At 38.1% G+C, this 17,794-nt stretch overlaps 1 protein-coding gene across 2 annotated transcripts; it reads right to left on the bottom strand.

Moving 5' to 3' along the window:
• Positions 1-7,904: 7,904 nt before the first annotated feature.
• RAB43 (RAB43, member RAS oncogene family) lies at positions 7,905-14,308 on the bottom strand. 2 transcript variants are annotated; one of them, XM_035892209.1, is made up of 3 exons: positions 13,985-14,302; positions 10,266-10,449; positions 7,905-9,359 (listed from the first exon to the last, which is right to left on the bottom strand). In XM_035892209.1, exons 1-3 carry the CDS (start codon positions 13,994-13,996, stop codon positions 9,106-9,108), a joined length of 450 nt encoding a protein of 149 aa, XP_035748102.1. In that variant the 5' UTR covers positions 13,997-14,302; the 3' UTR covers positions 7,905-9,105. The 2 variants fall into 2 exon arrangements, with proteins under 2 accessions (XP_035748102.1, XP_035748103.1); XM_035892210.1 differs by lacking the exon at positions 7,905-9,359 and adding an exon at positions 9,389-9,980 and having other exon boundaries at positions 13,985-14,308.
• Between the last annotated feature and the right edge of the window lie 3,486 nt (positions 14,309-17,794).

Genomic DNA, 17,794 nt, shown 5'->3' with positions numbered 1-17,794 from the left:
ATAATCCATTAGATTTTGTCTCATATCCCCCAGCCTTGGAATTCACAACTTGCTTTTCCCTTTGTACTTTTTGGGTAAGTTTTGGGTAAGTTGTTTTACACACCCACTTCCCCCACCCCCACCCCACCCCCCACCAGATTTAGAAACTATACTATAGATGTGCAGAACACCTGTGAAGTACATGAAGGTCAATACCTACAAAGAGTGGGTGCATGTTAAGCATGACACTTGCATTATTTAGCTCTCGCACTGATTCTCTGCAGCACTGTGTACACCAGCAACGTGTGTAGTTACATCCAGAATGTTTCAGTAGTAAACAGTGTGTCATTATCAGAGAATTAACTAATGAATTCAGCTATACCCAGTACTCTTAAGGAACCAGCTTCAGACCGTGGCCATTTTATTGAAAACTACTGATTGGTGTTTCAGTATCTGAGGCTGTTGAAGTAGTAGACTGAATACAGAACCAGGTAATTCAATATTTGGCTCCTGCATATCAAAAATGCTCATCTACTGACGTTAGCATTAAAGAGCCAAGCAAAAAGAAAGTGGTGTTGCTTTGTTTAACTTACAGCAATTAAATAAAATCCAGGATCTAAATGTTCCCGTGGGAAGGTACAGTTGTAACTACATTGTTTACACTTAATTGTAAATACTGAAAAAGTTATTTGCACTCCAACATTGAGGACTTTGGCTTTCATTTTGGATGTTCCATCCAGTTATGTTGGAGAGCTTACTAATTTGAAACAATTTAATGTGCATGCATTTATGTAAGTGATGGGCAGTTGTAAGGATAAGTGGAAGAGAGTTGAGCACTGTTGGTTTAAGAGAGTACGTTAGATAGTATATTGTTGTTTCTGATAATAAACCACAGCAAGGTACATGCATAAAATAGCAACAAAAGATATCAATTGCCAAATGTTTACTCTAATTAAAGCTTTTTAATGATACACAGTACAATGTATCCACTACTTTGCTAAAATCCACAACAAAAAGCAGGTTTCATATGTTTAAAAATATTTTTCAATAAATTCATAAATAGATGAAGTAAAGTATAAAAAATTACTACAGTATGCAAGCTTGCTCCCTTGTTTCCCCATATTCCAAATGATCTAGTCAGTATTGCAATAAGAAAGTTTAAAAGCAAAGTAGTTACTGATGATTAGAAATGTAGAGCCTGTATCTCTTGAAGAAACCTTGAAAAACAGCAACAGATTTGTCCTAGAAAATGCAGAATAATTTTAACAGTTATCATCCAAACCCCTCAAATAATTTTGGAATGCAGTGAATGAATTCAATATGAATTAGAGATTTTTATTTTCTCCCCAACAGGTGTGTGAGGCAGACTCACTTGAATGCTATTTAGTGTCTGGAATTGTGGGGTTTGTATCTGTCAGATATCAGTGAGTGAGGCACAAAAGAGGGAAAAGCTGGTTGACAGCACTAAGCATATCTGACTATCAAAAATCTTAGCATTTCTCCTTTCAGACTTATAAAATAGACATCTTTAAAAACTGTTACAAATAACTAAATTCACCTTCTCGTCAGTATGTGTCTGTATCTACTTTACGTCTGGCAAGCAGGACAGTGTCTGGTCTCATCCATTGGCTTCCCCTGGTTTTGAAATGGTACGTTTATGTAGCACCATGAATCCCTTCTATTACACCAACAAACTGTATTAGCAGAGTTATTTTCCTTGTCAATATTATCATGCTCTTAAGAAAACGTATATAGTATTTGATTTTGTCAAGTACTAAACCATTTTTCTCACTTAGAATAATCTATTTTAATACCATTTACAAGGGGGAAAAAAAAGCTTGCTTACGCACAGCATTGAAATACGGAATGGACATGAAAAATACAGAATAATCAGGATGCTCTGCCTTTCATATTAATGTGGGTTGGTTTTTTTTTTTCTGATAACTATTTCCCTTTAGTGGAAAACCAGTTCTGTTCAAGTTTTATGCTTTTTTGCAATGGTAACTAGATGCTTTTCAATACACTGGTAGGCATCTGTCTGCAGTTTTAATGTCTCTGAAAATTCAGCTCTTAACTCACTTCTTAAAAGTACCTTCAAATTGTTAAGACAAGTTTGCATGCTGTGTTCAAAGGACAATCTTTCATACCCCTGTTTTCATATACAATAGTTTAGATACACAAAATCGCTCCCCTCACATCTTCCTACGAGTCTATATTGCTTACAGAATTTATTGCAGAAAAAATGGTTGTTGATCATCGCACGTTCTGCAGCCCAGGGCAGTGTAATAGGCTGTTACTTAGCAGTTACTGAGAAAAGACTGGCTTTTGGAAATATACAGATTGCGTTGCTCAGGTGCCTTAAAAAGACAATTTCTAAGGAAATACAGTCTTCCATTTAATGTTTTGCTCTGCTTTTATTTGGAAAAGATAACCTTTGTGTCATAAGAGGGTTTTTTTTAGTTGATTGAACAATTAGAAATCCTAACTGCTAGCTTGCCACAGTTTTGGTCTTATGTAAGGTACTTTCTCTAAGCTAAAATTTACAGAAACTTGGATCCTTTTAGCTAGCTATTACATCTGAATAGTGAGTTTACGGGGGAATTAAGGTTTAAACTCCTACAGAGTAGTCAATGATAAGGTATTTGTTCTTATGAAAGCTTAAAATAGGTGACTACTGTTCTTAGTATCCTAGTCTAGGCTTTAACATTGAAAGATGCAAGAATTTTAAATGTTCTGTCTATGACTAAAGGAAAAGAAAATAGTGCACACTTGTAGTAATTGAGCTGTAATAGCAAATTTTGAATGGGCTATGTAAGCCTTAGAAGTGGGTTAGCAGCTTAGTGAAGCTGCTGTACCTACCTAATACCTTACCCTGTCCTACACTACCTACTCGGATGAGTGATCACAAAGCTGGACTTGACTGATTTCAGAGTACAGTGTATTATATACACATATTACAGGTATTAAGTAACTGTCACAGGAGCAGGAGATTGATAACTATACACGTGCAAACCCCTGTTGGTTGTAGTATATCTAGTGGCCCTTCAGCGCTTTGTGATAGGAAGATTAATGCTCAGTTTTCTGTTAAATTTGAGGTTGAAAGATGGTAGAAATCAGTGTCAGCAGTTCAGCTGGATAATCAAACTGTAAATAACTCAGTTGAAATCTAAAAAATATCTTGCAAAAGAAACATGGGAAGTGACTTTTTTAATGATAAAGAGAGCCTCAATTATTTTTTATCAAGGTACAATCTTGGATCTTCTAAAGGTTTTCAAATGGTATCCTGGGGGAGACACACATAGTTTTTACTTCATAATGGAAGGAATAGGTTCTAAATGCAGCTTTAAGCCAATTTAACAGCTTTCCAAATGTTAAATTATACTGCTACCACACACTTAACTAGTTTAGCCATCCACTCTGCTTTGGTATAGACAGCAAATTTCTGTTGTACAAAAAGTCAACGGAAGAACCCGTAATGTGTAGTGTATTATTTTACCTTTGGGAAGGAGAGTATTTTCTTTGAACTGAGTAAGTATTGATTAAACCTAACACATGTAACCGGTATAAATAGAAAATCTTCCCTGACTGTTACTTGGGCTTCACTTTTCTCATTCTTGTGAAGTTATTCTGTTCCCTTGTTTTCCCCTGGCCGCTGACTCATATGGAAAAACAAGACAATTGTTGACACAGACTGTCTTCAGTGACACCTAAAGTTACGAATGTAATACAGGTAACTGCCCTTACCAGTATTCAAGTAATAGAAACCCTTGTTAAAAAAGAGTGAAAAAAAAAATTGCAACCCTTTTGTGCTTCAAAGAATTACTTTTAAAGTGCATTTTAACATTTTTCAGTCATATTAAAAAATGCTATCTAAGATCAGGATAGGAGAGTGTGCTGGCTATTTTTATCTAACCTCTGGCAACACTTCCATGGACAGCAAATATACATTTGGGTTGGTTGGTTTGTTTTGATTTTGTAACCCTGCTCTTTTCCAAGTAAACTAGAATGAAATGATAAAAAAGATGCAGAGGACTAAACTTGTACTGGAAATCAGAACATCTAGTTATGGAATAGTTTGGGGTTTTTTTTCTGAAGTATGCAGTGGGGATTGCAATTAAATGCAATTTAATCTGAGATTTTTTGCTGCTTTGAATAGCTCTATAACCCAATTCAATAGAATTAAAAGAAATCTACCATCACCTGGCCACTAAAAACTAAGATACCCAGGAGGCTAGTTCTCCAACTGAAATCTCAGTGGAATGATCAGCACCAGAAGATACTACAGAAATAAAACGGAGACAGTATTTCCCAAATCTATAAGTCTCTTCTTATAGCATGGGAAAGAATTGTCAGATCTGAGAACAGCCCAATTATAAAGGACTCTGCTCTAAAGTCACTATACTTCATACAACTGTAATAAAATGGAAGTATTAACCTACATTAACTATGTGGCATCTTTTATTGCCAAATTTGTAAATCTAGAATGCCTTTTAGTTGATGAAACAACCTAGTATAGTTTGAGAAAGGATAATTAAGTGGTTAGGGTGATTAGCCTAAACTTTGGGATTCATTTCCTTTCAATTTCACCAAGAACTATAGCTGTCCTTGGATCTGTTGCACTTTAATTGCCTCACTTCTTGTACCACAAGGGTGGGAATACAAGCTATGTGGTCATCATCAGCAAATGGGGCAAAGCGAGTCATGTGGGAACTACCTCTTCACAAAAGAGTACGTACTCACTCTGATTTCCTTGGATTTTCCCTGTTTACTGGTTGCGCACTCTGCCCCTAACCTGGTTTGTTTCTGTGAAGTCTCCACAGAGAATGACTGACGGGGGGTTAAACCGAGCACTCTCCAAGGCTGGAAGATACCAAAAGGAGAGTAACTTTATTTTTCAGTTTCATGAAGCAAGCATTGCTCTCACTTCATTTTCCTCCAGCATACTGTTTACCCAAAATACAGCAATAGGGTAAACTTCAGTGGTCTGTTAATATATAAATATTTTGAAAGCAGGATAGGCAAGGATAAACAATAATGAAATAACATATAAATTAATCTTGATTTAAAGAGACTCTCATTATAACATGGAGTAAAACAATCCCACAAAGAGAAACTAGTAATATTACCTCCCAGTTCCCTCAGGATTGGCATGAGATGGCAAAACACATTCAAGTGGTCAACTGCCTGGGACTATGAGATTAAACAAGAGAAGTGTAAATCTTAGTGGGACAATATATATTCGGCAAATCAAGGAAAGGCTTTAATATTATTTAAGGGTGCTGCTGTGTGCGTGTGTAAATGCTGTAATGTACTACTGCAGTAACACATGTATCTATCTACTGCACATAACGATCAGCTCTACAAATAGATATGATCATCTTTAAAGGCAAAGAAAAAACTGAGCAAGAGCTCCACTTTCAATGAAGTTCTTAAATATCTATGCATATTAGCTAGGCTTCATTTAGTTTTGTGGTCTTTCCCCCCAAAGTGACCTGCTTTCCATTACAGTGAGAGTGATAAAATCATTAAGACTCTTCCTCCGTTCTTAAGATATTTTAATGTTTTAAAAATTGTTTTGCAAGGCAAATGTCAGCAGGTTTCTGGGCTGACATTTATTTGGTATTATATTTACATAATTATAAATATTTGTACAAGTTCCATCCATGATGATGGACTGGATGAGTAACAGGAGATAAAAGTAGCTTAAATCAAAATCAATACAAAGGATAACAATACCCATGCTCCTGGGAACCACATTCTGCTGATGATTTCATTTCAGTGTTTGCCTCTGCATTCCACTCCTGAGGGTTACAAGGCAGGGATCAATGTCTCCTTCTGGTTTTTTTGTAATATTTTGCAGTTTGGATACTGCCAAAAATAAATTATAAATACTTATGCAAATACATGGTCAGCCAAGGAGATCTACTTAAAAGCAATTACTGCACTATAGTCTTAATGTTTAACTGCCAGTAAACAGGTTTCATGGCAAATGTTTATGCTGTGAACTCTGATCATGGCACTACTCAGTTATTCACTTGATGTACATCAGTGCACATTCATAACCTAAGATTTGAAACTGATGTTTCTACCCGTATATCTCAGTTTTATTGCTACTCACTTTCTTCACCCAGGTATCCTTTTGGTTTCAGTAGGATTAACGGAAGTTATGTTTACTTTTTAATTTATTTCTGGTCAATAAGCTATCAGCCTAGTGAGTATTGTGCTATTGCTAATAGACAAAGAGCTTGGTAACTGAAATAGCCTTTTACTACTGACAGCCCAAGCACTGTCATTCGTATCTGCTATTAAATTGAAAAAATGAACTGGGTCTTCAGTCTGTTTCTTTGTTCCCTTTTGTTCAGTTAGGTAGGGCATGCAAACTTGTATTACTCTTGTTACAACGTAGAAGAGCCAAGAGTTAGAAGACAAAGCTGACTTAAAGCCATAGTCAGTTTTCTACAGCAAAATGAAAACGAATCTGAATTGGTGCCTTCATTTGAAAACACAGCAAACAATCACTGATGCTGTATTTCATGTTTTCTGCCTGAAACAGACTGACCTGCAGACAGAGTCTCAACCTCCAAGACTAGCCTAAGAGATATATGGGGGCAAGTTGTAAGGGAAAGTATAGTGCTTGGTCTAATCCTACTTGTTTACTAAATGAACCTCAAAACTAAGGAAATGGATCAATGATTCCTCAGTTCTCCATCTACTGTAAAAACACAAGCATTCACTGACTGCTTTGGAAGCAGGATTTATGTTAATTTTGCATCTTGCTCCAGTGTTAATACGAGTTACTATGTAAACTACTGATTTCAATCTGAGTAGTAGCAATACCGTTCTTAAATGCACGTGAACTTGTATCAGCATGGCTTAAATAATTTGGCACTAATCCTGTAAATAGTGGGAGGCTGAGCTTATCTGAGGGTCCATGTTCAAGCATGCAGAACTGCAGGACTGTGACCTACAGATGTAAACTATAATATGTCATGACATAAAGTCAAATGCTTGCTAGTATTCTGTATCTTAAGGACCATCTAACCAGAAGGAAAAGCAGCCATCAGGACCAAGTTTTGGCATAGGCCGTCTTCGTAGTTTCTCCCAAGATGGAATACAGGGTTTGCTAATCACTAACAAATCTAGAGTTCGGACAATTCTCATTTTCAGTGTCTAGCTACTGCTGGACACTTAGTGCCTGTTATCTTTGGATATAGGAGAGTTGGGAATGTCCTGGAAAACTATCAAAAAATACTACAGAGTACTGCAGCTCAACCGGCCCTTCCATATAAAATATTAGAATTGTGAAAACTATACTAATTGAAAAAAATTAAGGCCCTTTCACTCTTAAAACTATAAAATTTGAAAACTAACCCCTTAGATCAGAAGCAAACAGGTTACAAAGCGTTCGTAGCTCCTCAATTATCTACCTCATAGTTTAAAAAAACAGAAAGACCAGAGAATGGTTTAATATTTTCTGTAGGAAGATGAACAGTATTGAAATGAGGATCCATTAGCCCTTTCTTAAATCTTCCTGATTTTCATGATAGTGGATATGCTGAATAGCTAAAAACTGGTGTAGCCCTAGTAGCAAACCAATCCAGGTCCTTTTTGATCAAGATTATCAAACAGGACAAGTGACTTCACTTTAAGTAGGTGCTTTCTGAAAATGAGCTCCTTCAAAGTATCAGGATTGCAAAAATAATTTGTCTCCTTTGAACACTTTTGCTTTAACTGCAGAGTTAAAAATAATCCTGCTTCTGCTCCCTTTGTAAATCCATTTTTGTAAAGTGCTTGAAAGTGTAAATCCAGAGAGGACTGCTGCCATCAGTACTTCACTGCATCTACAACATATAATACAGAGCTGAATCTGAAAGACAACTATAGGTAGTTGAATTAGGAGATCTATTTTACTTAACAATGTGTTTTCAAGAAATGAAAAGCAACTGGTAGCTTGTGATAGGGAGAGGGAAGCAGCTGAGTACAAAGTTGGGAGGGAATCCCTCAGAAAGACACTGGTTTCTTACAACCAGGAAGTTGCAATGCATGCAGTTTTCAGCTATTCTGAGGTCTTCTTTCCCATTATATGCCCAGATTGTATTTTAAAAGATGGTTCAGAAATAAAACGAAAACAAAACCCAAATCCACTTATTTCTCTTAAGCAATAAACACTCTGGTAACATAACGTCAGCTGTATGACCAGAATTAACCCTGTATCTGACCATTAGGCCCATGGCAGGAGATGATGGCTACCAGTCAGTTCAAGGTTTCTCCAGTTCCTGTTTTCAGTGGTGCAGGTCTTGAGTTACGGAATGAAATTAAGAGGCCTGAGGGCAAAAACTCAATGATACCCACTTGGAAAAGGGAGCTATCACTGTGCAAACAATAACAAGTGAAATGCATCTACCCTCTTCTCAAGGCTGTATTTAAAATAGTCACTGGTCCCATCCTGCTTGACAGCAAGTCATGTGATATTGCTCAGGCTGATTTTGCTTTTTGTTAAAATAATAAATTAAAAAAAAAAAAAAAATATATAATGAAACCTGAGAGAAGGCTTCCCCACCTGGGCCTGTTCCAATAGCAACTAGTAATCCATATGCCCTAGGAGAGGTGACTGCTATTTGGTCCTGTAACCAAAACAATGGGTATTCTGACACTTGAAATACCTTTATCTAAGACACTGTCACTTTCTGGTCACTGGTGGAGTGCTGAGGATTTAAAGAGACACTGTCAAGATTGCCTATTCCAAAAGTGACCTCCTTTGCCAACAGCATTGGTAAGTGCTTCATAACTTTGGGTGTGCATCAGTCTTTTCCCAACCGTCTGTCTCCCCACCCCACATCACCAGTTCAAAGTTGTTTCCTCCGCTTTTGTAACTTGTATGAAGGTTACAGAAAAGAAAATGGTGGAGGCAAATGTTCAGTAAGCTTTTCAGAGGGCTTGACTTTTAGGACTACCTCTCAAGAGTCCTTTTTTAAAAATAAGACACCAAAGCAAACAGGATTGTGTCTAACTTCTACAAAACTGCTGGTTTCACAGGAGGAAGAGAATATGGCTACTGTGCTACTCAGCATTAGGGTGAAGCACCATCTAAATTCCAGTAAAGTTAGGGATATCACCTAGCTCCTATCAGCAACCACACCCCCAGCCTTCTACAACGTCTTTGCTGTCAAGCTTGATGCTGTCAGTATTCTTCTCACTGAACATAGGGCCTCCGTGCCTCATCATGAGCTCTGTAGCCATCTTCACAAAAGCTTCCTCCACATTGCTGGAGTCTTTTGCAGAGGTCTCTATGGCACAGATAATATTATCATAGTGTTCAGCCAGAGTCTGAGCTTCTTCCAGCTGAACCTCTCGAAGGTCACTTAGGTCAGACTTGTTTCCTGGAAGAAAAAGAAACAATGGGGTAATTCATAATGACAATTTATGTCAGAGTAAGCAGGAAGTTCTCAGGTTGCCCAGAGAAGCTGCAGAATTTGCATTCTTGGAGATTTTCAGAATTGGACTGAAAGGCCCTGACTCACCTGATGTTAGCCTCGCTTTGAGCAGGAGGTTGGACCAGATAATCTCCTAAGCCCTTTCCAACCTGTATTTCTGTATGACTCACATAAAGAACAGAAAAAGTAACTCAATAGTGGTGGCTGTAGACTGCTTAACAGAAGAAAAATGGGCTAGAAATGAAAGCTAAAACCATTTTGTGAAAACAACAGCACTCTGCTGGTTCCTAGGGAAGTCCAGAATACTACAGACATTGTATTAGTGGGTCTGCAGGCCCCGAGAACCATGTCCAAGTCAGAAACACTGGGGCTGGGAAGCAGAACTTCTAGCAGAGAACTGACGAACCCAAATTGCCCTGAAGTCCTTCCAAAATCCCCCGTATGCTGAAGTATGTGGGTGTTCCAGTTTGCCAAAAAATGTTGGCTTGATATGATGGAACTTCTGTGGTCTCTGGTCCTTACCATGAGAACAGCTCCACAGCAGCTGTGCCTCAGAACCTGCAAAATCTGGAGTACCCAGTTCTCTATTAAGTGAGACGCAAAGGATTTGAGGTTGGCTTCTGGTACAAAGCTGGCTACTTCTTAAGAGAAGTTAATCAAAGCAAAACATTTCTGTTTTGAGGAATCAGTACTTTCTAATTAAAAAAAAACCTGGGAAAATTTCCAATTGGATCTATTACATACATCTTAACTTCAACCAGAAATAAAACTTTTAACTATCTTAAACAAGTACTGCAACTAATTACATGGTACAGTAACTTGTAGTACTTGGTATTAATATTTTCAACTCACCAATCAGTAATTGTACTATGTTGGACCCGGCATACTTTCTCACATCCTCGATCCAGCGAGGAATGGACAGGAAAGAGCCTCTCTTGCTGATATCATAGGCTAGGATTGCTCCGTTGGCGCTGCGGTAATAACTCTGTGTGATAGTTCGGAATCTCTCCTGGCCAGCTGTGTCCCAGATCTGCAACTAAATAAAACAAAGCATACAGTCAGACATTGGCTAGCAAGCTTTTCTGAATCAAAAGATAGGACTTGATTTGATAGCCTTGTTATAAATCTCCCTTATATGTAATACATTCTGGCATCGTATTTTTCTAGTCCTTGGTTCATGATTTAAGGATAATAATATACACTGGAGAACCTTTATGCACTTGGCTGCTCAAAGTTTCTATCTGTATCAATTGAGACACTCTGGGTTCCTGCAGGTGAGCTCTGATGCATCCTTCTGTGGCAGATTATGCAATAATCACTTCTGTGTGTCCAGCCCTACCCCTTTGTCACCTTCTCTAGCAGAGTTAGCAAAACAAGATGTTAGCTCAGAGCCAAGCCACTCCAGTTCATCATCTGGTCTGACACTGAAACTGCAAGTGGGTTTTTACTAGCGTATTGTCTGAGGTGCTGACATGGTTTTGCCAGTTCCACTACAGCGGCGGTGACAACTGAAGTAGGATGTGGCAGTATCATCTGAGAGCACTGCTGCCACTTTATAAGGAAATATGAGACAATTAAAAGAATATATATAGAATACATAACGCATATAAAAGAATGTATAAAAGAAATACCAGCAATTCTAGGTTTCAATAAAGCCAAAGATCTAGTCAGTCTAGTCACCTGCCCTTTTTTAGGTGGTAGGACAGATGTTACAATTGGGCAGGAAGAAGAAATGCTTAGCTTACATACTTTTGCCTAAATCCAGCAGCATAAGAACTATGGGTTTAGTATCAGGGTTTGAGTTCCCAATACTAGATGTTGCAGAGGAAGAAGTCAAATAACTCAGAGGGGACAAACACAATATCCTGCTCGTAGGGAAAACTTTTTAAATCCTCTTGTTTTATAGGTTGTCTAATGTCCTGGAACATGATGACTTGTATTCCAGGAGCTTTTAACTAAAGTAACTGTGGATGTTCTCATTCTCCACATAAATCTCTAATCCATTTTGAATCTTTCAAAGCTCTTGGCTTCAATATATAGTAGCAACAAAATCAAAGAATTTCCTTTTACAAATTTTGTATTTTGTGTCCTTCTGTTGCACTTGTACTTCCCTCTCCCCAAATGATAAATGAGACACCACTGCTTGTCTTTTTGTGCCATTCCTTATATTCTGCATCTCCTCTTAACTCAGGCAGGACATAAGCAAATACTCCTGAGTTTTTTAATCTTCCCATGTTGTGGACCCGTTATTTATTAGTTCCCCTCTCTCTGAACCTCTTTCTTTTAAAGAGCTGACAACAACTTAAAATATTCATAGAATCATAGAATCATTTATGTTGGAAAAGACCTTTAAGATCATCAAGTCCAACCGTTACCCTAACCCTGCCATTCCATCACTAAACCAGGTCCCTAAGCAATAAAAAAAAATAATAAATGTGCCAGTGATGTTTTATACCAAATAAAATGGACTCCTTTTCCCATTTATTTCTTTTGCACATTAGGATTTTGTTTGTATCTTCTGACTCTGCTGTGTGATTGGGCAGAAACTTTCACTTTGGAAAAGGCTGTACTGATCAGATCCCTCTCCTGTGCTAAACAAGCATTTAGATCCCAAGTGGTATATGTACAGCTTAAAAGGAATCAATCCAATGAAAAACTACTCAGTCCTGGTTAGTTTTCTCAGAGAAGGGGAAGGGACAGTAATGGACTCAGAAAATCACAAAGCAATGATTATTAATTGAACAGATAACGATTTAAAGCAGTCAACAGACAGTTACTAGACATAAGGAGGTTCATGCCAGGATTATGTATCATGTTCTCTGTACTCAGGTCTCCCGCTAGACCTTTGTGTCCATTAATGTAGTTTTAAATCTCAATACGTGATCAGGTCAAGTGAAGAACAAGGCTAATGATGATTACTCAACTCCTGGGAGAGGTCTGATAGATTCTGTGCATACAGAAGAATTATAAACTTTTTAAATTAAAAAATATTTGGTTTAACTTACACTTTTCACAGAGTGTAAATCAAAGTGATTTATCTGCAGAGTGACTGAGCAAGCCAGTCTTGGGCCTTGTGCTGCATACTGGATTTTGAAAACCTCTGTGTAAGTACATTCCATAGAACCACAAATCACTGAGGTTGGGACAGATTTTGGGAGGTGACAAAGCCTGCTCAAACTGGGGTCAAAGCTCCATGGTTTTCCCAGAAACCAAACTAAGTCTGACCAGCCTGTAGTTTCCAGGATTTCTTCCCCTTTCTGAATAAGAGTATGATATTTGCCTTTCTCTGGCCCTCCCCAATTTCCACAGCCTTTCAACAGTGATAGAGCAACCTCAAAATGTCACTAGCAAGATCTCGCAGCACCCCTACACATTTTTTACTCAAGCATGTATGTCTGTGTGTTCACAGGACAATGTACAAAGTTGCTGAAGCCCTGTGTGTCCTGCTGGGACAGGCTGTCTTTTTAAAAATCATTAAGACCACACACTACAGACACACATGAGTAGGCAAGTATTATGAACCAGGTTACCTAATTTAAAGGAACGTTTATTCCTAAAGGCAAAACATAGCTAATTTGCTTGACAGCATCTTTGGAAAACTAAGAAAAATATTTCTGTATAGCATGAATCAGTCTGATATATGATAAAAAAGATACATTTCAGACAATTCTATTGAAAAAGAAACATGACAATTATATGTAAACACGAATCACAACTACAATTTAAAACCACCATTTTATTGTAAAAATACTATATAATCTCTCTGTTAAACTATATTTACAAGTATGTAACTCTTGACAAAAAATAACAATTGCAAATTCTTTGGAAAAAACTTAGTCTTAGTATTTCTCATTTAAAAGTCCCTCAATATAAGTGAGGCATTAAAATAAAAATACCAAATTAACTGTACTAGCTGCAGGTTACACTTATACAATTCAAAATAATATATACTCATCTCTTTTTTGTATCACCTATGCAGTACCTGACACAGAGTTCTTAATTATTTCCTTGATTTAAGTGCTTCGTTGTTGTAAATAATGTGATGGAAGCCATGTCTGTCACTTAGTAACCTTTTTAAGCAATTCCTGGTTTTGTAATTACTTTGGCAACAACTTTGGTGTAAGAAAGAGAGAGAAGTTGGGATTGCTGGAGAATTGTGTTAAATTCACCTGAGGATACCAAGAAAAACACATATGAAATAAGTGATTGGTAGCAGGCCTTCAGGGGGACCATCGCTAGTAACAAGTGAGGACAGGATAAAGAATAGAGAATAAATAGCCATTGTTCAGAAGTAGCATGACAGAATACCCTAAGTGAACAAAGACAAGGAGCCACCTTTCTTGTGGTAGTTGTTTCACTAGTGAATGCCCATTTACTTACTGTTTATTTTGATCTGCTTTTAACTTTGGATTTTTTTGGACAGCAGAGCCCTTAGCACTGGGTGGTACTGAATAGCAAGGTGCTAAACCAACTATTAACTCCTGTAAGATTATTCACGACTCCGTATAATCACCATAGAATTGGAGCTTTCCGTAAGTACGTTAGACAAAGTCTTAAACATCTTTTCATATTTGCATTTTCATCTTATCCTGTTGGGAAGGAGCATACAGGGAGTATATGTCATTCACCCCTTGCAAGGATGCAGGCTGGGGTCTGACTGCCTGGGGAGCAGTGGTTCTGAGGTCCTAGGGCCAGCAGTGTGTCCTGGCAGGATCCAGAGCTGTATGGACAGGAGTGAAGCCAGTAGATCGAGGGAGGCGATTATTCCCCTTTATCTGGCATTTAATAGGTTCCAGCTAAAATATAGTGTCCAGTTTTGGGCCCCCCATACAAGACAGACACTGAAGAACTGGAGGAAGTTCAGTGGAGGCCCATCAAGACGGTCAGGGATTCAGAGTACATACCTTGTGAGAAACGTCTGAGGGAAACAGGCTAATTCAACATGGGAAGGGGATTGAAGATGACCTGGGATTAGCTGCTGCCCAGGACCTGTGAGGAGGTTACCAAGAGGACTGAGCCAGGCTCTTCACAGTAGCACATGATGGGGAGATGAGAGACACGAGAGAAAAACTGAAACAAGGAATGTTTCAGCTTGATGTAAGGAGGAAAGCAGAAGGTGGTAACATTTATGGTGGATCTCCAGAAGACCGTTCTGGGATGTCTGATTAGGCTTAAAGAATGCAGAGTTTCAACTACAGAAAATAGACAAAGTGTTGAAAATTGTGAGTGACAGGTTGACCAAAGAGCACAGTAAATGAGTATTATCAAATGGTTTGACATGGATTCTTCTTGCACTGATAAACGTATCATTTATCAAAGGTTATATTGCTTAACAAATGGCCTCAAGACACATTAAATAATTTCTTCCTTCCTTACTTCCTACATAATTTATTATGTACTTTCCTGATTCTTCTGAAGTATCCCAGGAGTTCAGGTTTACCTTTGCTTGTGAAGCAGCATTAATAATAACTGTGTACATCCTATAGGTGATACCTTCTTTTACAAAGATAGAAATGTCAATTTTGTGCTATGAATTCTTCAAAATGCAGCAATGTCCATAAAATTTCCCAGTAGCAAAATGGTAGATGCAAAGACCATGCTAAATGGTTCTAAACCAACTTTGTGTGTCTAAATCCTGTCATCTCAAATAGCAAACAACAACATACATTTCTGTACACTGGCAAATCACACCACTTGCTCCTAAAAAGACTTACTGAAACAATAATGCAACTTCATCTACACAGTTGTTGCCAAAAGCAAGAAAACTAACATCTGTATGGCAGTGTATTTTGATTTAAAGTGATATTCATAGAGAATGAGGAATCCCTGCGTGCTCTAGCATTAGGAATGCCAAAGTAGTTGACAGAGAAGTGAGCTACACTTTCCTCTGGATATCAAAGAATAATCACGTAATAACCAATAGCTCCATTTGTATTTGTTTAGCAATGTTATTAAATACAACAGTCAGGAGACAATATGGTTAACAAGTCATAATTTTATATTACTTGCAATTTGGCCAGATAATGACACATTACATTTTGGGCCATTCTGAAAGGAATATAGTTACAGCCATGAGGCCTGAAAAAAAAAGTCAACAATCTGGATATCATATGGGCTGAAGAAGCTTGTAAATTAAAAAGTGCAATGATACATAAAAAAAGTATTTGTTATAAAAGGAATGTATTTGTTTTCAAATTTCTTCTCTCCTGCTGCTTTCTGAAAGATACAGTAAGAGAGAAAAACTATGGCATAATGGAAAAAATATTCATGATGTGTAAAACACTAGCAAGTGACAACATAAAGTAGATATTAAAGATATGCAAGTAATTTATCAGTTCACAGGATGAAACTCAATAAAAGAAAAGGAATTTTGTTATTACTAACCACGACTCATGGACTTGGACTTAGGAATGTCCTTGCCTATCATTATGTAAAAATCTTAGTTCCACCGTTTTATAAATATATTTTCTTACAGTGACATAACAGTTACAAAACAGTTTTGTTCTGTTTGCCAGATTCTATCACTCAAAGAACTAGTAATTATTTTATCAATAGGACTTTAATCACCATGTATTACGTCAACAATTGCAACTTTTGAGAACTGCAGCCTGTACTCTAGGATTCAGCCAGCTAAAAAGGATGTATTTTATAGAGTGCAGTATGCCACAATTTCAACCTGTTAAACAGCATATGCTAGAGCATTTTTTTTAATGACGATAGACTGAAGACATTTCATAAAGCTGAGGCGGGGAAATTCTGGATATTAGCTGGTCAAAGTTTGCCTTTGTGATAAAAATTAAGGTGGTCATCACAGGTAGCTTTGACTTTGAAGTTCCATTAGAACCCAGTGTGCTAGATCTGCCAAATGCCTGGTTCCGTGCTGCACAGCCTGCCTTTCAGCTCCAACGCTTCCCAAAGCCCACAACAGCCTGGCCCAGAGGCAACTGGCTTGTATAATCCCACTGGGCAATACCTCAAATTGCAAATGGAGATGTTAAAGAACAAGAGAGGCAGAAGACTGAATGGCACAGACAAGCTTATGTATTCTTCCTCTCTGGAAGTGGTAGATCTCTGCAAATCAGGGTTACCGTATATTGGGGAAGCTTGCGACATCAGTGCTTTACTGTTTTATTTCTAAGGAGGAAGCTTCAGTTACCAGGACTGCCCATGAATATTCCCTTCTCAAGCACTGACGTCTCTTCATATATGAAGTTTAATCAGCTTCAGTAGCTGATGAAGCAGTAGTGTATGAAATATCATTTGAGACACTTGAATGAACACAGCTTTCAGATGCAAGGAAAGCCTTGAGTTAAAAAAAAAGTTATTGGCAAAACCTTAACCTTTAGTATCCCAACATGCTTCTTTTCCCTTATCCAACAAAAATGCATCAAAAGGAAGCGAGACTTAAAATCCTTGGGCTCCAAATGCGTCAGAAACATTATATAACTATAATGACAGCATTTGAAGTTCTAAATAGAAAGGGACACTAACGTGATTAACCTTAAAATGTTTGTTTCAATCTCAGAATAACTGTCTGATTCTTAGTCAGTTGTGCTGTAATGCTATCACCAGCCTGACTAAAAATGAAGCTTTGGCCACTGGGGATGCAGAACAAATAGTGTTCAGAAGCTCCTTGGGACTTTTTTTGTACACACTGTTGTTTTGAAGGAACTTCTAAAAATGAGCTTATAAAACATTACAAAAATGGGAATGTTCTTATTCCTGCACCTACTTTGGCAAACACAGACCAAAATTCAGTTGCAATTACCGTATTTGTGTCATCTTTCATCTCAAAAGTGTTATAGTTTCATGGTCTTTCCCAGGCAGTGACTACATGAAGTTCTTTTTAGTCCCACTGGAGATAACCAAGTATAGTTGTACGACCCCCATCTGGAGGGGGCTGATGAAGGGATTGAGTCCAGCAGCCCCCTACAAACTGCAGGTGCTTTAAGCCTCTTTTTCTGCTGTTGGATCATGTTTCTGTGCTCAGAGGCCAAGTCTGTTGTAGGGAATTTGTGCCACTGAGCATCTGAGGGTAATTCCACCAGGCAAATGTCCTGTCTTCTTTCTAACCCTAACGACAAGCTGATCTTCTCCAGCATAAGAAAAGCAGAAGTCAGATTTAGCGTTGATTTGTTCTGGTTTGAGAGGAACTATAAAAGCTGTTCTTTCCCAGACACCTGTAAACAGTGCCTTAAGATAACTTTCAAATAGGCCTGATTCAACAGCCGCTCCCTCAGCTCCTCTCAGTCTGCCGATTATACATCCCTTTCTGGAAACATGACAGCTGTACGCGGGCCATCGCCAGCAGCCTACCCGGGAAGAAGGGCGCTGCGGAGACGCTGCAGGGGACGCAGAACAGCACGGGGGCCCTCACCAGC

Source organism: Egretta garzetta, unplaced genomic scaffold (assembly GCF_000687185.1).
Source record: "Egretta garzetta isolate BGI_Z169 unplaced genomic scaffold, ASM68718v1 scaffold553, whole genome shotgun sequence".
NCBI classification, from domain to species: Eukaryota; Metazoa; Chordata; class Aves; order Pelecaniformes; family Ardeidae; genus Egretta; species Egretta garzetta.
Note: the sequence above shows the minus strand (reverse complement) of the source record. Positions and strands in the feature narration are given on the sequence as shown.